The 21,396-nt window shown below is 34.5% G+C and overlaps 4 protein-coding genes across 13 annotated transcripts; 2 read left to right on the forward strand and 2 right to left on the reverse strand.

Annotated features, from left to right (window-relative positions):
* Nucleotides 1–484: 484 nt before the first annotated feature.
* On the reverse strand, nt 485–1,722 carry LOC110655321 (uncharacterized). Its single transcript, XM_021811588.2, has 4 exons — nt 1,445–1,722; nt 1,243–1,364; nt 1,024–1,154; nt 485–946 (listed from the first exon to the last, which is right to left on the reverse strand). The coding sequence occupies exons 1-4, from the start codon at nt 1,494–1,496 to the stop codon at nt 814–816; spliced, it is 438 nt and encodes a 145-aa protein (XP_021667280.1). The 5' UTR covers nt 1,497–1,722; the 3' UTR covers nt 485–813.
* A 5,181-nt stretch (nt 1,723–6,903) lies between these two features.
* Nucleotides 6,904–10,796, forward strand: LOC110655330 (tubby-like F-box protein 5). The gene is made up of 5 exons (XM_021811601.2): nt 6,904–7,466; nt 8,210–8,590; nt 8,695–8,782; nt 9,817–9,949; nt 10,031–10,796. The coding sequence occupies exons 2-5, from the start codon at nt 8,234–8,236 to the stop codon at nt 10,704–10,706; spliced, it is 1,254 nt and encodes a 417-aa protein (XP_021667293.1). The 5' UTR covers nt 6,904–7,466; nt 8,210–8,233; the 3' UTR covers nt 10,707–10,796.
* A 2,444-nt stretch (nt 10,797–13,240) lies between these two features.
* Nucleotides 13,241–15,261, forward strand: LOC110655389 (CBS domain-containing protein CBSX3, mitochondrial). The gene is made up of 7 exons (XM_021811686.2): nt 13,241–13,390; nt 13,517–13,684; nt 13,924–14,190; nt 14,294–14,372; nt 14,588–14,661; nt 14,750–14,810; nt 14,931–15,261. Exons 3-7 carry the CDS (start codon nt 13,930–13,932, stop codon nt 15,071–15,073), a joined length of 618 nt encoding a protein of 205 aa, XP_021667378.1. The 5' UTR covers nt 13,241–13,390; nt 13,517–13,684; nt 13,924–13,929; the 3' UTR covers nt 15,074–15,261.
* A 327-nt stretch (nt 15,262–15,588) lies between these two features.
* LOC110655334 (U-box domain-containing protein 5) lies at nt 15,589–20,610 on the reverse strand. Of its 10 annotated transcripts, none has more exons than XM_021811646.2 (7): nt 20,139–20,610; nt 19,843–19,937; nt 19,388–19,457; nt 18,703–18,897; nt 18,430–18,537; nt 16,659–17,755; nt 15,589–16,564 (listed from the first exon to the last, which is right to left on the reverse strand). In XM_021811646.2, the coding sequence occupies exons 3-7, from the start codon at nt 19,439–19,441 to the stop codon at nt 15,799–15,801; spliced, it is 2,220 nt and encodes a 739-aa protein (XP_021667338.1). In that variant the 5' UTR covers nt 19,442–19,457; nt 19,843–19,937; nt 20,139–20,610; the 3' UTR covers nt 15,589–15,798. The 10 variants fall into 10 exon arrangements, with proteins under 10 accessions (XP_021667338.1, XP_021667307.1, XP_021667346.1 ...); XM_021811615.2 differs by having other exon boundaries at nt 19,388–19,486; XM_021811654.2 differs by lacking the exon at nt 19,843–19,937.
* Nucleotides 20,611–21,396: the final 786 nt, after the last annotated feature.

The raw sequence follows: 21,396 nt of genomic DNA on the forward strand, positions 1-21,396 counted from the left end.
ATATTAAAAAAAAAAATTCTTATACTGAAGATCTTCTTGCCCCCGCAATAGCAGCATGATAAACAACACAACTCGAGGAATAGCCGCTGTCAAAGAAGGACCAAATAAACAAAATTCCAGTGCGCATGGCCACTGCGTTACAAAGCCCGCAAGCCCACAAACATTCCTCGCAGACTGCGGGGAGGGGAAGAGAATGGATTGATTGAATAGCTCAACTGAATATTAATGGCTTTGAAATATAATTTAATTAAAAATATCAGAAATAATAATAATAATAATAATAATGAAGGTGTATAATTAAAAAATTACAATATATAATTACATTTCATGAAAAATCAGAATTGCTTTAATCTACCGTTAAATTTATTGAAGCACAAATAATTATTTGGATCGAAAGATTTACATGGCCCAGTCTTACACAATCCATCATCCCAAAATGAAAAAGATACCTAATTTACTTACAATAAGAGTGTTGCACCAAACAAAAATGAACTCCACAATCATTTTTGTTGATAATATATTTAGAAAGAGGTAAAGTAAGATTTTTTATAATTTTTTATTTAAAAGGAAAAGAAAATCTTCTCAATCTGCAGATTAGATAAAGTTCACAATCACAGTACTAATATAATTTCTGCAATTCTACGGACAGTCACATTCACCGGTGCTAGAGCATAGCCAAACTCTGCACATGAAAATCCCAACCCTCACACATACTCATATTTACAGATCTTAATTACTATAATCTATACATGTTCTTATAGTGATAACTTAGATCAAACACATGTACAGATAGGGTAGAAAGCAAAGCTAATATTAAGCACTAATTCCAGTATTATTGTGTTTCGAGTCGGCAAGATTGGCAATGTGGAACTGCGCAGCGTAGGTGTTGGAAGAGCGTTCCAGCACAGGAGGTTCGTTCAGAAATGCCCAGTTGCTCCTTTTCCACCTGCACAACATTAACATTATGTTAGTGGCTGGAAAGTTCTGCTTGAGTTTCCAATACATGTGTTGGTATTAGCTTACCAGCCATTTTTCTTTATGACTTCCTCCAAGCTTTTATCAGTTTCCATGCCCATGAGGCTCTCCTTTCTCTTGGCCTCAGGCAAGGAGCTTGATCTCTGAAGCTTTACTCCATAGTCATCATATGTACCATCCTATCACATACACATCCAATATTTCATAATATATACTAACTAAACAAATTTCAAACTTGTGAAAAATGTTAAAAAAAAGAAATTAAACCTGATTAATGCTTTCTGAAGGAGTAGAAATTGCTTTGAGATGTTCCTCCTCTGTTTTCTTCTTTAATTTCCAGTAAGCGTCAATCTCTTCTTTCGTAAATGACCAATTTCTCTTGTATTTCACTGTCAACGACGCAATTAGAAACCACCAACCTATAAGATAATTAAAATGAAAAAAGCTTGATAATTGATTAGTAATTTACCTGATTTATGATCCAGGACAGGAGAGTCCCAACCAGCCATTAAAGACCCCATGAAGCATATGCTTAAAACCTCTCTCAATTGGCAAACACAAAATTATGACTTGCTGTAAATGGGGAGATCGTAGTGTGATGTTTTTATCTTATTGATGATGTTGGCTGGCCTTATCCTTTTTTTTGCTCTTATCCTCAATACAGACAGAGAGGGATCAATTATTTTTCCATTTGTAACAGGCTCCTGCGCTAAAAATGGGGTCCATGATTGCGATAAACTCCACCAACTTTTTTTCCTGAATATGCTAGCAGCCCACAGATTCACGAGAATGGTCCCATTTGGGAAGATATTTAATATGCAAAGTCTACGTGATGGGTCTCCAATGTGGTGGTAACATCTAATGTCAATCATTTTTTAATGCTATCGTTAAGGTTGGTGCATCCAGCTATGAAATTTATTTTTATTTTATTTATATAAATACTAAAAAAATATATTGATATCTTGTCTGTTTAATATTCGCATTTGGATAGTTATCTGGGAATCGTCCATGGGCCACACTTTTATAATTGGATTGGGTCAAGCCTGTTCTATTCATGCTACATATGTGCCCAGTCTAGGAGAGCGTGGCTCGTGTCTTGTCCATTATCCAATTTTTTTTTTTTAAATATCAGATCCATTATCGAGGCATTTACGATTCATCTTCTCATTGAATTATGATAATAATAATTTTTGAAATGACTTTATATAATGAGCTGGGCTGATTCGAACAGTGAAGAGGCTTGGCTCAACTAAGGGACAATCAGGGATGAATCATTCATTTATTCGTTTGGGCAAGGAATTGAGCTCTCGAAGCTGATAATAATTGAAATTGGGCTTACTTGGAATTCATAAATGAGGGATTTGTGTTGAATGATGGGATATAATGTCTCATATTGCTTGGCAATTTAAATTTAAGTTTTCATTTTTTCAATTTATTTATTAAAAAATTAATTTAAAAAATTTATTTATATTCAGTTTATTATAAAAGAATATAAATATATAGAGTTAACATTAAATCTGGTTTAGAAATAAAAAAATATAATTTTAAGTATATAGAGTCGAATACTGATGTACGTCTACGTATACGCACACTGATAAGCTGATGTAAAAATGAAGTATTATTTGGTGGGTAGGGACAAGGGAATGGAGCTTGACGCGAGTCAATTATAGCTGGCGCCTGGCAATGGCGGTATCAAATTCATCAATCAATCAAATTGAGAGGAAAGCTTTCATAGAATGGATGCACAATCTTATACATGAAGGAATCTGCTAATCCCATTGATTCCGTGGCGGCAGCTCCTCCTGTCCTTTTCCACTTTAAACTTATACCCATTTACTAAAGTCTAAAGCTTCCAACTATGGAACAGCTTGATGCAACCTTGCGTGATTTATATCCCAGTAGGTTTCAGTTTCAGTTCCCTGTACATGTATTTTATTGAGAATATGGGGCCTTTGGAAGGGCCCTGCACAAATTCTGTTGTTGCATCTTTTTGGGATTATTGTAAAGATTTGGAAGTATTATTCTGTTTTATTTAATATATAACATATATAAGCAACTAATTACTTTATTTTAACGAAAATATTCCCTCCCTCTCACGACAATGTCCATGGAAGCTCCCTAACTTTAATCATGGTTACAGACGTACATATATATAGAACCCACTTGGGTATATTATTGCATTACAGGAAATAACTTAAAAAAAGGTTTGGTGTGTGTGGAATAATTTCACAAACAGAGATTCCTGCAGAATATATATCATTTTGGAGGATGCGTGACACCACCAATCGATTATAAATCACATTCTCAAATCTCTGAACAGCTGGGTTTTCTTCTTCCTTCCCTTGAAAGCAAATCTAGCACCTTAATTAATTTTCCTGTACAATTAAATAAATAAAATGAATCCCATGTCCTTGGAAGTTTGGATAATACTCCACCCAATGTCTCTTCTCTAGGTGCACCAGTTGGTGGGTGTGGACCCTCTGGTTTAGGTGGCACAGTTTCGAAAGCCTTGCAAAGAGTCCAGGCTCCAGCCATCGTGATCATTCATGATAATAACAATAATTCACCTCTCGATCAGATCAAGCTATCAAAATTCAAAAGTAGGACCCTCTACACAATTTTTTTTTTTTATTAAATTATTGATGAAGTCATAGTATGATTCTATTTTCTTCGTTTCAATGTAAAAGAGTTGCAAAACAAATGACAAATAGGTCAAAGGTTTATTGAGAGATTTCAACAAGAATCATTTGATACTCAGGTTAGAGCAATGGTAATTTTACAGTAGAGATGAAATACTTCAAAAAGTACCAGAGAGAAAGAGAAGAGTGAAAGAATAAATTTTTTTTTTATCTGATTTTATTCATAGAAAAAAGTAATAAGAGTATATTTTTTAATATATTTTTAATTAAAATAGATGTATATTATATGTAATTGTTTTACCTTATATTAATTATAAAAAGATATTATATTTTAATTGATACTTTATTTAACTTAAAACTATACATCAGACATTATCATTTTTAATTTAAATCTTTTAATATAACACATTAAATTTACGCTATAATAAAATTTTTATTAAAAATACTATAGTAAAAAAAATTTAAAAGAAAATTAAATATAAATAAATCTTTAATTTGGATCCAAAATTTAGTACTTTAGCTGTAGAGAGTGATCGTCATCCCACTTGGTGCCATGCGCTGAGTGTTAGAATACTGGGCTTTTTCAAGTCTTGATAAAGAGAAATGATTAAAGTAGAGTGGGTTGCACGTGTGCGTGACTCTTGCTGAAACCTCTCTGACAAGGACGCTGCTGTTTACAATTTGTGGGCTCCGCGTCTCACATGCTCTACTGATTAAGGTTTGACATTGAATTTTAGTGTTTAAAATTATTTTTTTAATAAAAATATTATTTTAAATATAATTAAAAAAATAATTTAAAAAATTTATTTTATTATTTTAATAATTTTATAATTAAAATTAATTAAATTTAATTTTTAATTATTTTTTAATATTTTTTAATTAATATATTTAAAAAATAATTTTTTAATAATAATACTAAACAAACCCTAATTAATTCAATATTCTTATGTGAAAATTACTGTCTTTTTTTCGTTAATTGTTTAAATCTAATATTTTTGTCGAAAATAATAATGAATTTAAATTACATTCTTCCAGTGTAAGATGACTCTCCCTCGATTTTATTTTTTTTTATTTATTTAAAAATCCTTTCAATTTTAATTTTATGCGAGTAAAAATCATTTTAACTAAATCTATTTTTAATCAATTAATGATGTGGGAACGCTACATTAAATTTTCATTAATTAAAATGTACCTTTATTAGATAATTTTTGTTTTTCTATTTTCTGTGTGCTCCCTCTCCTATCATTAGGGGTATTGATTGAATGTATTTACTCAAATCAATCAACTTGATCGGTATGAAAAGTGTTAGAGTTGAAATCAATAAAATAAATTTCAAAATATATATTTTCAATTTTATAATAAAATTTGTTAGACTTGAGTTGAATTCAATTTAATAATTTGAATTGTGCTATTTTTAAAAAAATTTTAAATCTATATAACACTTTTTAATATTTTCATAACTCAATTTTTATTGTATATATATTAAATTAAATAATTAAAATTATTGTCATTTATTATTTGAAAAACTATAATTTAACGCAAACAATTAAAATTAGATTTATTGATAATAAATTTTTATAAATTTTTTTATATACTACATAAAATATTTATTTATAACATCAGTGTTTATAATCTCCTTTTTTCACTGTTTTTACCGAGAATCGATTTAGGTTGCATCGATTTAATAATTTTTAAAAGTGAAATCAAATTAAAATATATCAATTTATATAATTTCTAATCCGTAATCAATATAACTCATATGAAGACCATAAAAATTAAATCAAATTAGTGAGATTTCATCGATTTAAACAATTTCATATACACCCCTACCTCTCATCATCTCTCCATTTTATTTCTCTTTATTTCATTTTCTTTTCTTATTTCTTATTATTCAAGTACATTTTATGTCCTTACTCTTTCTCTCTCCTTTTTCTATCTCTACCCATGAAAAAATTGTTAAAACAATTAAATCACTAAACAATTGATTTAACAAATCAATCTATCGTGTTAGATCCGAGTTTTATAACAATGATAAAACTCCCATCCGTACAACTTCAAAAGCAAATCTGAAATTTCAGTAAAATTTTTAAATATATGCCACGTATTAATTTATTATATATTTTAAATTATGCAACTCATCCACTGGGCAACTCAATATACAATAAATATATAATTCAACATACTCAATTAAACGTAATTTTTTTTTAAAAGAAAGTATAATTCAAGCAATAATATTTACTTTTCTTTACACTATTTTATAATATCTCGAATGGGCTAAATAATGTCTTGAAACATTTGGCTGGTTGGTGGTCTTGTAGCAGATGTTCCTGCTATTGAATAGCTGGCCTTCGTGGCCCAGCATTTGGGGATAAGAGTTTAGTGGTTTAGGTGAGAATGATTTTTTTGCCTTTCCGCAAAGGAAAAGTTTCAGTTTTTATTTCCATTTAAAACATGATTTATTTATATGGTCTAATTAACATTAATTTTCTGTACTTGCCATGTGTAGATTGCGAAGGTGCCTGATTTTTTAGATAAGGTTGCCGATGTAACGCTTATCTAACTACACCTGCCAAATGCTCGCCTCTAATAACAAACATATGGGTCCAACGTATTAGGATTCATATTAGATATTTTTTTAATTCAAATTTAAAAATTATTTTAATACCATTAAATAAAAATTAATTGATATTAATTTAATTGGATCGAGTATGCAGAGTTATGCAAAATGTGGTGCCTTTTTCCTACGCAAATATTATTGCAGAACTGAGAAAGCAGAATCTATCAAGCATGCGCCTTTAATTAAAGATTGATTTAGGCAAAAGTGAAAGGAACAATGTTAATTTGACTTTCAAATTAAAGACTGAGATTAGATTAGACAACAGGGAAGGTAATTATATCATAGGATCCTCTCAATGGTATAAGACAATCCTAGCGATTCCAAGAAAAATTTTACGGTGAGATGCTAAAGATGAAGATGGCAAATTCAAGAAGACGATAATATTCTTTAACTTTTAATATTATTAAGCTCACAAGTGTTTACGGAATCACGAGGAATAGTTTTAAATCAGAGAATATTATATATGGACTATAATATTAATTAATTAATGTTATTTAATAATTAATTATAATTAATTGAGGGTAAAATTGTTTGAATTTCTAAAATCTCTCGTATGAGTGGTGGTGTTAAATGTTAATTATTTGTTTTGCCAGTTCATCTCATTCGTGAAAATTCCATTCAAGGAAGATTATTGTTCAACATCGAATGAGATGTCTACACGTGTTGTGAACAATGTGAAAATTTCCATCCGAGCAAGAAGCACACAAGAGCACCCCACAAAATTAACGGACAAAAAAGCAAAGGCAGTTAATAAGAGGGAAAGATTAGAATTTGGGATCCTAGAAAAGGCATTGTATGGCTACGGCAGTGCGCAGAGGAGGGGAAATCCGAAACTGGTGGCGTAGGCGAAGAAGGTGAGTGAGAAGGAGAAAGGTCCCTCACCACCCACCCACCACCACCTCCTCTTCCACTGTCGCGGTGCACCTAATACGTAAGGATATTATCACCGTCTTCTATTTCATCTCTTTCTCTCTCTCTCTCGCTTACTCGCATACGGAGAGCTTTTTGTAGCTCCCGAGACAGTGGTGCCCCTTGAACCTGAAATTCCACTTCCCGACCCCCGATTTCTTCGAACTTCTCCGGAGAATTTCGCCGTTTCCAAAGAGTTTGTCTCGCAACTGATGCATGCATGAATCTGCCTCTACTTTTTTAGCTTCTTTTAATCTGCTCGCACATATTGCTGCTCGCCTATTACTGGATCTGGAGATTTTCTAACTTTCGAGCCCTTTTTCCAGGTATCCCGTATTTCTCCACTCCTCTTCTTCTCCTCCTCCTCCTCCTCATTATAATGTTTTTATTTTGCGTTCTCATGCATGTGAAGTCAGTTTAAGATCATTGATTTTTTGTTTCGATCCATTGATTCTGTACATAGAGGCGATTCATCATTCAGTATAGCATAGGCAACGAGCTGTCATATCTTTATTTAGACGTCAGGTTTCGGATAAGGGATATATGTCTAAGCAGTTAGCTTATCTGTGGCCGGTTGTTCATATGGGCTCTGGTAGGACGGCGATTTTCATGGGCTTTGTGGCCCACAGGCTCGCAGGCGATTCATTTTATATTCATGTTCAAAAAACAAGAGCCGTTAGTTAGTTTGATGATGAACGATTGTTGCCCTCTGAAACTTTACGCAGTAACATTTTTTATGCCCTGAATTTTATCTGATTTCTGTATAATCGACATAAAAAGGGCTTCGATTTCGTAGGGCCGCGTTGTTTTTTTGGGTGGAAATTAAGGAAAACAAGAGTATTAGAATTTTCATACAAGTCCCCGGGTCATTCAAATCTCTAAGCTATTTTGGGGGAAAAAAAGAGGAGAAGAGCGAAAAATTGGAAGGAAAAAAATTTCTTCTATATACTGTACACTGTAACAGTTTCTATACTTGGTATTTGAAACATTCAGAAAAAATTGCTTGAACATTGTGAATTTCAGTGCAAGTTATAATCTAGTTAGTTCATTTTTTCTCTTTTCTCTGCAGTCAAATCATTATTAGTTGATTGAGATGTCGTTGAAGAGCTTTGTACGCGAGCTTAGGGAGATACGAGATGATATTAGTACCATATCCATTGGAAAATTACATGCAATGGGAATGCGTCGCCGTGTGCGAGCGCACATTGCTCCGGAAGGTGGGTCTGAGTTGCCGTGTGAAGTGATTGATCAGAGCCCATGGGCAGACTTGCCCCCTGAATTGCTCCATGACATAATTAAGCGTGTTGAGGCCAGTGAGACCTCGTGGCCTGCGCGGAGGGATGTTGTTGCTTGTGCCTCCGTCTGCAAGTCGTGGAGGGAGATCACAAAAGACATTGTTAAGACCCCTGAGCAATGTGGCTGTCTTACTTTCCCCATCTCGCTAAAGCAGGTTTTTCTTTTTAGCTTGTCCTTTAAAGTAATATCTGGATGGCATTCCCCTTGCTTTGCTTAGCTGCTAATATATATACGTCTTTTCTTCTCGTTCTGTTTCAGCCTGGGCCAAGAGATGCTCCCATTCAATGCTTTATTCGCCGCGATAGGGCAACTTCGACGTATCTCTTGTATCTTGGTTTGAGTCCTGGTAAATATGTCTTACTCGTTTTTCTCACTGACTATTTTTAAGTCGGTTAAATCATTATGAATTTGTTCAAGATGGAACTTTTAATGTTTCTTTTTTATTGCCACTTCTAATCTGTGAACTACTCTGCAAAGCTGACTTTAGTGGCAGCTTGACTTATGCGTGGTATTTGAAATAGCATTAGTTTGTTTATAGCACTACATATGAATTTAACATTTTTCTTAATCATATCCTGTTAGCGCAAAAACCCACCTTGTGGAGCAGAAACGTGTAACCCCAAAAATACAAATTAAATAAAGAAAACACATTATTTATATGGTTCATCCTTTCACTAAAACTATATCTATGCATGTGCCATCTTTCATTGTCAATCAAATATTACTAATACATAAATAAGCTCGAAGTTTTATCACTATCTACTATTTCAAATATCCCACTCAATCATACATCATGGTAAATAGACTAATCTATTCCTTTCATTCTCATGTAGACATAATTAAATCATCTACTGTTATACCTAAGAGATATCCCACTCAATCATACATCATAGTAAATAGAATAATCTATTCCTTTCATTCTCATGTAGACATAATTAAATCATCTACTGCTACTCTAGACAACTAAATTATCTACTATTTTAACATCACAATACACCGCGAAATATGTTTTCACTACGCGGACAATAGCCTCCTTAACGATGGATAAGAGTATTTTTCTCTTGGACTCTAAATTTTTTGTTATTGTTCTTTCTCCACATATTGGTTAAACCTAATTAGGTTTTACTATAATATTCATATTATTTACAGTGTTAATCCCTTCAATTCTAGTACTTCAACCAATTGAAAACTCAAACTAGGAAAAAGCCTTTCAACTTTTACAAGGATTTTAAATGAAATTCTAAATTAGTGCCTATAGCAATTATTGGAACTCCATTAATCTGATTTTGGACTTCCATATGTTTATTCCGAATTTCTCTCTCTCTTTTGGACTCCAACAAACTATACTTCAGATGCTAATATGATGTTATTAAATTGCAGCTCTCTCTGGTGATACAACTAAATTGTTATTAGCAGCAAAGAAGTTTAGATGGGCAGCAAGTACTGATTTTCGAATATCTTTCGTTGGAAGTGATTTCTGTCAAACAAGCAATAACTATGCTGGAAAACTGAAGTATGTTTTAACTATTTGGCATTCCTATATCTATATAGCTGCATTCTTCTTACATGCAACTGCGTGTGAAACTCTGAACAGGTCTAATTTCCTGGGAACCAAATTCACCGTTTATGATAGTCAGCCTCCACACCCGATGATGCAATCCAACTGTAAGGCAGGCAGAAAAATCCATTCAGTTCAGGTTTCTCCACTGGTACGTGCTAGAAACTACAATGTGGCCACCATTTCTTATGAGCTCAATGTCCTCCGAACCAGAGGCCCAAGGAGAATGCAGTGCACCATGCATTCAATTCCCTTCTCTTCAATTGAAGTAGGGGGAACTGCCCCTACTCCAACAGAATTCATAAGTTCTAACGGCGAGCAATCTACTCCATCATCGTCGTCCATTTCAAAATCAAAGGAGTCACTCATTGAATTCAGCGCAACTAGCCTTGCTGAATCAAACGAATCTATTTGCAGCAGAAAAGATCCCTTGATTTTGAAAAATAAATCCCCAAGATGGCATGAGCAGCTTCAGTGCTGGTGTCTAAATTTCAAAGGACGTGTCACAGTGGCCTCTGTGAAAAATTTCCAGCTGGTGGCAGCTGTAGAGCCTGGCCAAAATGTGCCAGCAGAAGAACAGGAAAAAGTAATTCTACAATTTGGGAAGATTGGGAAGGACATCTTCACCATGGACTATCGCTACCCACTGTCTGCATTCCAAGCCTTTGCAATCTGCTTGAGTAGCTTTGACACTAAACCAGCTTGTGAATGACCATACTAATTTACCATCTTGGGTTAAATTGCCATTAGTCTTCGCTGAAATTTTGTTGTATATATTTTCTTTGAAGGAAGCATTTTAGAAGTTGCCTTCGTCATCTTTTCAGGTAGTGCATGCATGTCACATGCACAAAGTTAACCCTCCCTCCCACACACCACCCCCACCGGGGCCCTCCCGGCCCGCCTTTGAGTAATTTCTTCATTTGAGAGAATTTTACTTATATCTTAGATGTACATTATAATTCTATGTACTACTAAACCTTGAAGTCAAGTTGTGATGTACAGCGCACAAAACTAATTATCATAACGTGCTGAGGCATTATGTAAAAGCATCATTGTAACCCTCCCTGCCAAAAAAAAAAAAAAAGAAGACGTTAAAGCATTACTTTCTGGATGTACATTACATCCTTATGATCAAATTTTCAGTTCGTTGTTATTAACATGCACACAAGAACCGTGTTTCTGCAGGTGGATGGATGCTATGAGATTTTTATTCGCTAGCTCAAAGAATACCTCTATCTTTGTCTTTGCTCTTCTCTTCATAATTGTAGCGGCAACCATGTTTCCGAGGTATTTCAGGATTATCAGGGTCTGAGTCACTTGGTTCCAAGAAAAGCCCTCTTAGGCATCGTCGTATTATTGTAGGCTCATAAGTAAGCTTCTGACCAGGGGTGACATTAAGTTCAGCCTTATGTGTCTACATAGCCTCTGGTTTAGAACTTGGCTCGGTGGGTTCTGTTAGGTTATGAGACAGAACCAGCTGAACACCAGGATTTCTCTCATTCACTGAACTTTCAAATAACATGGAGTCATTGATACCCTGTGTATTACTGTTGACAAATGCCATTCTTGCTCGATCTTCTCTTGTTGGATTTGTTGACCTTTCATACGTGCTTCCTTCTCCATCGGTTGTAGCTCCAGCACCTTCATCTGGGTTGAGTTTATAACCCCGGTGAATGTGTAAAGAACCATCCTTCCTTGCTGGTTCTGAACCCACATGCATAGATGCTCCTCTGTTTTCACCAGCTATTGTCACAATGCTAACTGGCTTATCATCCATGGGATACCTTAGCTGTCCTACTCCCAGCTTATGAACGAACTTGAAAATGTCATCCCTAATTTCTTTGTGAAATGAAACTTGTTCTCCACTGGCCATGCTAGGCTTTTGATGAGATTCAGTAAATTTATTCCTGGCCTTTGTTTGAGTTGAGCTTACAGTTTTGATATGTTCACCACTGGGGCTGATGCTTGTTATCTTCTTATCTTCATTCTCTTGTTGCTTCTTTTCAGGATGAAATGCTGCACTCAGTAGCTCTTTAGCTTGTGCTCCTGTCTCAGATGCAGTAAGAAGTTCCGAGATTGCGCTCTTCAATGTTTCCTCTTTAGCTGGACCATTTGTCTTTCCCTCTCTTTTAAGCTTTTCCACAACTTCTTTGCCTTTTTCAGTTTCCCTTGCATTCTCCATCGGTTCTGGAAGAGGCTTAGATTCTATTTTCCGTTGAGTTGCTTGTGACAGTGGCAAAGACACTGTAGGCTTTGGTTCTTGTTGTTGAGAGGCAGATGGTGGAGGTTTAGCAGAGATGACTGGAGGCTGCGAGGTCTCTTGAGAAACTATCTGTTGAATTTGAGTAGCCGTTGTAGATTGAGAGGATGGTTGTGAGGATGTTTGGCTTGCAAGTCGAGAGTCCAAAAGAAATGGTTGTGGAACTGTTTGTACAGTTGGTTGGGACTGAGAAGAGGTTCGAGTTGGAGATGGTGGCACAGATGCAGCTCTTGGCTGTGGAGCTGTACGAGATGGTGATCGGGTTAGAGAGGGAGCACGAGCTTCAGTTATTGCACGAGATGGTGATACTGGCTGCGAGGTGGTACGAGATGGTGATGGAGGCACAGATGCAGCCCGCACTTGAGTTCTTGCACGAGATGGTGAAGCTGGCAGTTGAGATTCAATGGCTGCATGCTGAGGTTCGGTTCTTTGCGGTGTCTGAGTCTGGGGTGGAGGAGACTGTACTGGGGCTATCCCTGCAGGTCGAAATGGTGGACGCTGAGCAGGTACGGTGGTGGTTGGCTGGGTAGGGGCTTGAATTATTTCAACTGGAGGACGAGTGGGTTGGGGTTCAGCAGCAGGGCGAGCAATGGGTGCTGTTAGCCAAGGAAGTCGAAAGCGAGCAAATGGCCTCTGGTCTGCTGCCATGGATGACGAGGGAAAAGATAAATCAAAGTATAATTAAGAGATGGGATGTGGGTGGTTTAGTTGTTGCTTAATTCTCATTGGGAGATATGGTATTAATAAGTTCCCATTTGATACCTTGGGAAGCTTTCGGAACTTTATTATTGCTTTCTTCAAATTCACCATCACTTTTACTTGTTTGCCTCTCTAACGGACTAGCCTTTACTTGGGAGAAAAATAGGATTCTTTAGACAGATTTTCCTTTTCTGTGAGGTCTGGCATCTTTTTTTTTTTTTTTTTTGTCATTTTCAGCTTTTTCAATTTCTGTCTTGTTCTATACCACATAACAGGCGCTCAAGAACAACTCAAAAATTAATATCGAAGAGAGAGATGAGCCATAGAAACACCATTCTTTGAGCCAAGGCAATTACTGAGGAAAAAAGAAGAAACCAAATAGAAATCAGATTGCCCCGGCTTTTGCTACAGTTTGAATGCTAAGGCAATTATAAGGGGTAAAAACAATTAATGGCCCATAGTCTCCCTCTTGCTAGTTTTCTTGTACTCCAAATATGTCCCAAAGAGAAGCAAAGTGCATGAGAAGAAAAAAATCTAACAGATATTCCCTTTCCTTTGTCTAGCGATCCAAGAAAAGAACTCCAAATGAACACAATCACAAAAAGCAAAGAGTTGCCAGACGAGATATTCTTGTGTCTTCTCCTTCAAAAATGCGATTTAGCAAGCTAAATTCATATCTTCATCTTCACAAGAGCTCCTAGTTATTTCAAGCACTCTAATCTTCCTCTAAGGTATGTTCATTCTCCACTCGATTAATGTATACAAATTTTATTCCTTACCTTTGTACCTTTAGGCAATAGCATTTCCTGGCAATCACATTCTTGCACTAACAGCAAATTAATCGTCTCCTTCATAATCCCATGTTTTTAAATAAACTGAATGGAAAAGAATTGAACAATCTGGAATAAAAGGTTGGATAAAACATTCAGTTTGATCATTGTTGTGATTCATTATAATTTTCTGTAAACAGGACAGAATGCAGGGACTCATCCGAGGGGTAAGATCTTGCCAAGAAATTCTCACAGTTGGAATTCCAAAGCATTTTCATTGGAAAGACATAGTAGAAAGACAAAATATTTTTTCCCGTTTTGAATGTGTCATCTCATCTCCTCCCATGCCAGAGAAGGGATTGGAGAATTTAACAGTGGCAGATGTGCTGATGACAAAGGGAGAGGAAAAAACTGGTTCTTGGCTGTGGTGCCGCACCAATGACACTGTCTATGATGCTGTCAACAATGTAGGTTTTCTACAATGTTTCAAAAATAAAATTGAAGCAATTTTGCTATTAAATTCAATTTATATGTGTAGTACAAAAAAAATGCTGACATAAAAAATTGCAGATGGCAAAAAATAATATTGGGTCACTAGTAGTGCTAAAGCCTGAAGAACAACATATTGCAGGAATCATCACAGAAAGAGGTAAACTTATTTCCATAAATCTATGTTACATTGGTTGTATTCCACAGTGAAATTATTAATCCTCAATCTGATGCGCAATGGCTTCATACAGACTGCCAAATAAAAAACAGAAAACAAAAAGAATTACAAACATAGAATTTTTGGGATTAGAGAGCATAATATAAGTATATAAATCAATGCTAATTGTGTTCATGGTGACATGGATGACCAAGCAGACTATCTGAGGAAAATAATTGCACAAGGGAGATCCTCCAAGTACACAAGAGTTGGGGAAATCATGACTGATGAGGTTATTTCTCAAACTACTTTTGTCCTCTTGGGGACATACAGCAATTGTCCTCCTATTTAAAGATGTTTTAATTTTTCATTCTTAACAGAAGAAGTTAATAACAGTGACATCTGATACAAATATTCTTCAGGCAATGCAACTTATGACAGGTACTCTACTTGTTAATTATTCTCGTTCGCAATGTGCAATTGCATGGAATATGTTCCTTTTTTTTTATTGCATTTGATAGTTTAGCGGCAAAGTTGAATTGATGGTTTTTCATTTCACAGACAATCACATTCGGCATGTTCCTGTTATAGATGGAAAGATAGTCGGCATGGTTTCCATTGTAGATGTCGTACGAGCAGTAGTGGAGCAGCAGGACAAAGAATTGAAGCGGCTAAATGAGTTTATCAGAGGAGAATACTATTAAATTTTTTTTAAAAAAAAAAGCAAGAGAGAAGCTTGGTTTCTGTAAAAACCTTAGAACCATGTTTTCTCAAATGTTCCGCGTACAAAATTATGAGCGTAAGTGCGTGGTACGCTCATGCAAGCCTATGCTTGTAAGTCTTGTCAGAAAAACATAAGATCAATAAAGGAAATTATGAAGCCTGTGTTAAAGCTTGTGAGTGCGCATGTGCGTATGAATCATCATGTGTAGAAGAGACGAAGGGAAGGGCCATCCAACACGGAATGGTAGAGAAGTCTCTGTTAATATAAAATGGGTAAATGTACAACAATCTTCCATTGAAGATACATGGTTAACAGTTTTGACAATTAACTAACTGCTTGAAATTCATGCCTCAAGTAGACACAAAAAAAAAAAAAAAAAACACTATCAGAAGCACTATCCAGAAGGTACTAGAGACAAAGCTCAGTCAAGAGTTCAAGAATCTGAAATTGAAAAAAAAAAAAAAAAAAACTTTATCCAAAAGGTAGAGTCATAGGTAATTCAAAAAAAGCCAAACATTATCAAATTAGCAAAATTGCTTCTCACTAGAAATGCAGAAACATGGTAATTTTCTACATCAAACAGAAAGTAATCGCTCATCCAATATTCATGTAAGTGTTTGACAGCTACTTCTTGGTTACATTCTATGCTATTTTGTTAAAAAAAAAAAAATCCCACCACATGAACTCTCAGTAGACAATTTCTCACTAACGACTGTGGTGAAAAAGTCTCGCAATTTTTCTTCCCAGATATCCAAATCCCTTGGAAGGTGATTTTTTCACTTTAATATGATTACCACTGCCAGAGTCACTGGAGATGCCCATGCTCAAGCCAGCACTAAATGTAGAACAATTTGAGACATCACCTTCTGTTGTATGCCCCAAAATCTGGAGCAATTCTGAGGCAATAACCTTTACTCTTGGATTCCCATTAACAGACATATTGATCAAAGATTTTACAGTACCTTCTCCCATGATCTGTTGACAATGTTCAATGTGCTCATAGCATAGAGACAGTAGAACTTCCATTGCAGTTTCTTGCTCATGCTTGCTACCAGTTTCCAGAAGAGTGACAATTGAAGCAACGCAAGAATTAGTTTCAGCAACTGCATTCTTACCTTCCTCAATATCACACAAGGACTTCATAATATTAAGGCAATATCCTGCAAGACTCTGATCATATAGAAAAGGAACCAACTTTGGGATGCAATCCAAATACACAATGTGGTATGCTATGTCACTCTTGCAGGACAAATTACAGAGTATCTTCATGGCAACCTCATGGAACTCCCTACTTTGCACATCAAGGACTTTTAGGATGGAAGGTAGAACTCCAGATGCAAGAATTCCAGAATTATACGATGGTTGGCATGATAGCACTTCCATGATAGCAAGAGCCTTGCTGGTGATTTTAGAATCAAGAAATGATGCTAACATGTACATTGCATCTTCGTCAAAGGGAGGCAATCCAAATCTGCATGAAACAGTAAGAAACATTTACTGTCGCATAATCAAGCAAACACATAACTATGATGAAAACAATATTCAAGCCTCCAGTAATGCATTACCTGCTTTTACTTAAAATTGCCAAAAGCACCTCTGCCAAATCATCCTGGGCTTTTTCATCAGAAGAGTCATACGCATCCTTCAAAAATTTAATCAGTAGCTTCATATAACTATTGTTAAATAGCCAATCACATTCCTGCTCATTTTTGTTCAGTTGTTCTTTAATATCTTGCACTGCCTTGCACCGGTATTCCCATGGAAGTGAGTCCAGTTTGGAGAGCGATGCCATCCTAATTATGCTATGGGCACTTATAGATGACTGACTTACACAAGCACCTGCATTCATTTGAGGGAGTCCAACACTGAAATTAGCATTGTTATCATCATCTACTAAATCTGCTCCACAATTTGTATCTGTAGATCTAAGTGAGACATTGCTAACTTGAAGGCGCAAATCATTCACAGAACTGCCAATGCTAGCAATGGATGTAAGGGATAAAAGCTTCTTTGAGGAAACTGAAGCTGGAATTGTTTGTGCACATGGTTCAGAAATATTGATCCCATGATCTGAACACCACTTTGAAATGAGGCCCTTCATTACAACATTTGCAGTCAGGTATAAATTGTCCAGTTTTATATTTGTTACTGGACATGTATCATTCCCCTCACCAAACCATTTCTCAATCCAAACTCGTTCATACGTTTTCCCAGAATCAATGATTACTGGGTCATACATTAGTCTCATAGAGATTGGACACTTAAATTCGAGTGGCGGGTCTGGTGGAGCAGGTTTGTCAGTAGTTCGAGTCTTGCATTCCTCATGCTGACGAAAGCCACCATTGGTTTGGCATTGCCCAATATGTCTTCCATATTTCCTCAAAAGATACAAGAAAAACTCCAAGATTTTCTTTTTTGGGTCCGTATCACGAACTTTCTCTTGTAGTTTCTTGATGGATCTTTTTTCTATCAAAACAGCCAAAGGGGATGTAATTTTCAGTCTCACAGCTGCAAATTCAAGGGCCTCTAGTTCTGCATTGTTTATAGAATCTGATGCAGGCATGTCCTGCCTAAGCAAATCTTTTACAACCTTTCCAGCCTCAACTTCAGAAGATTCTAGCTGAAACTTCGCACCCCTAAGATCTTCCACAATTCCAGATATCTGCAGATGGAATTTCTCTTCTGAATTCTTAGGAAGAACTTAAAAGAGAAGTGTCTAAGTATGTAACAGAGTGAGGAAGGCCTAGAAAAGATTCAGGTTTTCAAATTAAGATAGGCAAGCAGATAGGAAAGGAATTGTGATAACTCCACGTCATTTTCAACTTGAACCAAGTCTACCATGCTGTGATATCAATTAAATGAGTCCTTTCACATATGTATAGGATTAAACAGATTTTGAATCATTTGAAAAGAAAATGCAACACATTTTGCTCAAAATTTGACCTTCTTGAGCAATTGTTTAATTAGGCTTTCACCAAGTAGCTAAACCTGGAAAAGAATGTAAATGAAATTTAAGGAACTACCAAAGTGATTTTGGAAAACTTGGACAACAACATGAGTGCTTTCCATTCAGAAGAGACTCAGCACGAGCAAACATTGACTCAACAGTTGGAATGTTTTAATTTATTTGAGATCATAAAATAAAAACAACTAAGCATAGTTTAAAACTGGATGTTTCCTAAGAAATGATCTCACAAGCTACAAAGTAACAGAAATATGACTATATTGGACAGAGAAGGTGCAAAACCCAATTCTCAAGCACTTGGGATCTGTAGCAGCATATATTAATTGACATAACAAAGCAACAAATACTTTAAGGGCATGAAAATAACAAACCTTGGCAGCCAGCAATGTTGGAACCATATTTTGAATTTGGCCTAAGTATAAATCCAGAGCCTTTCTTACGTTTTCGCATCTCCAGAGTATCCTATCTGATTGAAATGCCTAGACATATTAAAATGGGATATTAGTACTGGAAAATAATGTAAGTGTAAATTGATAATTTACATGCAATCGTATAGACAAAAATAGTTTCTTCTGCATCTTTCTTCTTCTTCTTTTTTTTTTTTTAAGCTCCAGTGAATCAAATATAAAAATGGTTTCAAGTACCAAGTAGAGTTTACTACTTTCGGAACAGTGCTGGATGAGTAGTCTTGCTTTATCCATAGCAGCATGCAAATAGCATAATGTCTGTAGCCCTGTACTGCATCGTGGTCTGGCAGATTCAATAGCCAAATATATCTGTGATATTCTATCAATGAAGTTCTTCAGTTCCGAGCACATCAAAGTATGAACCTGCATTTGCTAAATACAGTCACAATTAAGGATGAACTAGGGGCAACAAAATAGAGTATCGCATAGTGAAGGAACTAGGCAAATTCAACAAGATTTACAGCAAGTTTTGTCCAACTCAATCGAAGTTTAATAGTTTAGCGATAAACTAGTACTACTTAGAGTCAGGTATATGAATGATTTCCTTTAGGTTAGCAAGGAGAGAAATTTCAATATTGCCTTCTCAAGGATGCAGTATTTTGTGGAGTATCATATTTTATTAAAAGCTTTAAGAAAAATTTCATTAAAAAAAATCTTGATATAATTTTTTTTTTCATGGGAGGCCTTTTAATTATGAGTTGCACGACTACATATAATTACAGTTACAAAAACTAAATATGATTCAATAAAAAGACATAAAATCAAATAAATCTACAACATCGATTGAGATCCTTCATCAATTACATATGGCCCAGTCTAAATATATTACTTTCATATCAGTGTATGTGCTGTATAACTTTACCTTAATAGTACAGTAATAAGGACGTTCCGAGTGATGAGCACCCTCATTTCCCATCCTGCTAGTCCTCAATCTACACATTCATACATACTTTGAGTTCCCCTTTAAAGAAACATACAAGTGAGGAAATTTAGTTATAACTATTTAGCAGCTCATGATCAGTGAGAATCCACAAATAATTAAAAACCTCAGACTGTGTCTCCATCACAGATCCCAGCACCACAAAACGTTCAAGAAACAAGATAAGCTAATCCCTATGCCATCATCCACACAGCAACCCAATTTGTTTCTCATTTCACAAAAATTAATTCCAGTGTTTTTATCATGTAACTCTTCCACAAAACAATAACTAATTCCTATACCATACCATCATCCACACAGCAACCCAATTCCAGTGTTTTTATCACGTAACTCTTCCACAAAATAAAGACTTCCAGAAAAATCAAGAAGTAACTTACTTGAGCTACCGTCTGTTTCTGAAGATGCCAAGTTGATTTGAGAATGTTAATTATGCACGAAAATTCAGAGTAAGAGCCAAGCCCAAGACTTAGTCCTGGACATAGAATAGCCACAAGTACTAATGACATAACGTATAAGGAGTCACGGACAACAAATGATGCTATTTTATACATACATAAATATATCATAAAAGTCAAGCCTTGTTATGTCACTATGCAAAGAAAAGATGCACGTTGAAGTAGTAAGAGAATTTCGACAAAAAAAAATAGTAAGAGAATAATCAGTATAATCTTACCCAGTTGCTCAAGTGTCAGAAACCCAGTTTATTACAAAAAGAAACCAAACAGCCGGCCGGTTAATCTCGAACATTTAAAGCACTATAGCTGAAAAAAAAAATTAAGCAGCTGCTTCTCAAAAACAAAGATAACCTTGAGAAGTTTACCTACTTCTTTTCCCTTTCTTTTCTCAACAAGATTTGGCTTCAGATACAGGTAAGTGCAGAGAGGTAGATATATAGCTAGCTAAAAGCGGCTTTTAAACAAGCAAATAAGCTTCGAACTAAGGCTATACAAATACCCAGAGAGGCACAAATTAAAGTTGCTGGAGGTAAAGTGAGAACTTCATATGCAAAGAAAATTGAAAAGTAAAAGAAAAGGAATAATTTGAAGCAACAGCCAAAGAATGTTGACAGCAAATGACGATGGTTTTGGTTCCACTAGTGTGTGGAAAATAAGTCTCCCCTCGCGTGCGAGGAAATGGAGAAAGAGAGAGTCTTCTGTTTTTTGGCCTTTTAGGCGACCGGGTGCTGCGAAAATACAGGGTTTTTTTTTCTTTTTTTTTTTTTATCAAAGGAGTGCAATAAAAATAAATATAGGGCAAGTTTTAATTTAATTATTAAAATATGGTGGATTATGATGTGGCAGAGAGAAATAAATATCATATGCTAATTATAATAGTATTTTAAATTTTAAATATTATTTATAATAATATTTAAATTTTAAAAATAAAAAAAATTAGATAATATTTATATTTTTTTAATATTTTATATTTTAAATAAAATATAAATATTATTTGAATGAATAATATTATAATAATTAATATTAAATATTATAATATTTTTATTATAAAAAATTATTTTTTATTTTAAATTAAATTTTAATTAATAAAAAATTAAAATATAAAATATTATTATAATAAAATAATTAAAAAAAATTAAATAAAAAATTAAATGTTATTATAAATAGCGTGTAACTGTTTATTTAATTTTTTAATTATTTTATTTTATATTTTAAATAAAATATAAATATTATTTTAATAAATAATATTATAATAATTAATATTATATATTATAATTTTTTATTATAAAAAATTATTTTTTTAATTTACAATTAAATTAAATTTTAATTAAATAAAAAATTCACATTTTAAATAATATTTCTTTATTTATACACTTTAAAAGATGAAGACTTATTAATTAAATTATTTTTTATTGACAAAAAAAATTTAAAATATAATTATTATATATAATCATTAATCATAATATATTTTATATA

The sequence above is a fragment of the Hevea brasiliensis genome, chromosome 12 (assembly GCF_030052815.1).
Source record: "Hevea brasiliensis isolate MT/VB/25A 57/8 chromosome 12, ASM3005281v1, whole genome shotgun sequence".
In the NCBI taxonomy this organism is placed as follows: Eukaryota; Viridiplantae; Streptophyta; class Magnoliopsida; order Malpighiales; family Euphorbiaceae; genus Hevea; species Hevea brasiliensis.

What these genes read in the sequence shown, in the direction of transcription:
- LOC110655389 (XM_021811686.2), top strand. Translation starts at nt 13,930, where the DNA reads ATGCAGGGACTCATCCGAGGGGTAAGATCTTGCCAAGAAATTCTCACA. An exon ending in GGGAAATCATGACTGATGAG is followed by an intron (nt 14,662 to 14,749) that starts GTTATTTCTCAA and finishes CATTCTTAACAG; the next exon opens with AAGAAGTTAATAACAGTGAC. An exon ending in GGCAATGCAACTTATGACAG is followed by an intron (nt 14,811 to 14,930) that starts GTACTCTACTTG and finishes TTCATTTCACAG; the next exon opens with ACAATCACATTCGGCATGTT.
- LOC110655321 (XM_021811588.2), bottom strand. Translation starts at nt 1,496, where the DNA reads ATGGGGTCTTTAATGGCTGGTTGGGACTCTCCTGTCCTGGATCATAAA. An exon ending in TGTCCTGGATCATAAATCAG is followed by an intron (nt 1,365 to 1,444) that starts GTAAATTACTAA and finishes CGTCGTTGACAG; the next exon opens with TGAAATACAAGAGAAATTGG. An exon ending in GTCATAAAGAAAAATGGCTG is followed by an intron (nt 947 to 1,023) that starts GTAAGCTAATAC and finishes AATGTTGTGCAG; the next exon opens with GTGGAAAAGGAGCAACTGGG.
- LOC110655334 (XM_021811623.2), bottom strand. Translation starts at nt 19,465, where the DNA reads ATGTGTAGATTGAGGACTAGCAGGATGGGAAATGAGGGTGCTCATCAC. An exon ending in CAACATTGCTGGCTGCCAAG is followed by an intron (nt 17,756 to 18,429) that starts GTTTGTTATTTT and finishes TTCCATCTGCAG; the next exon opens with ATATCTGGAATTGTGGAAGA. An exon ending in GCAATTTTAAGTAAAAGCAG is followed by an intron (nt 16,565 to 16,658) that starts GTAATGCATTAC and finishes TGTTTCATGCAG; the next exon opens with ATTTGGATTGCCTCCCTTTG.
- LOC110655330 (XM_021811601.2), top strand. Translation starts at nt 8,234, where the DNA reads ATGTCGTTGAAGAGCTTTGTACGCGAGCTTAGGGAGATACGAGATGAT. An exon ending in GTATCTTGGTTTGAGTCCTG is followed by an intron (nt 8,783 to 9,816) that starts GTAAATATGTCT and finishes ATTAAATTGCAG; the next exon opens with CTCTCTCTGGTGATACAACT. An exon ending in AACTATGCTGGAAAACTGAA is followed by an intron (nt 9,950 to 10,030) that starts GTATGTTTTAAC and finishes AACTCTGAACAG; the next exon opens with GTCTAATTTCCTGGGAACCA.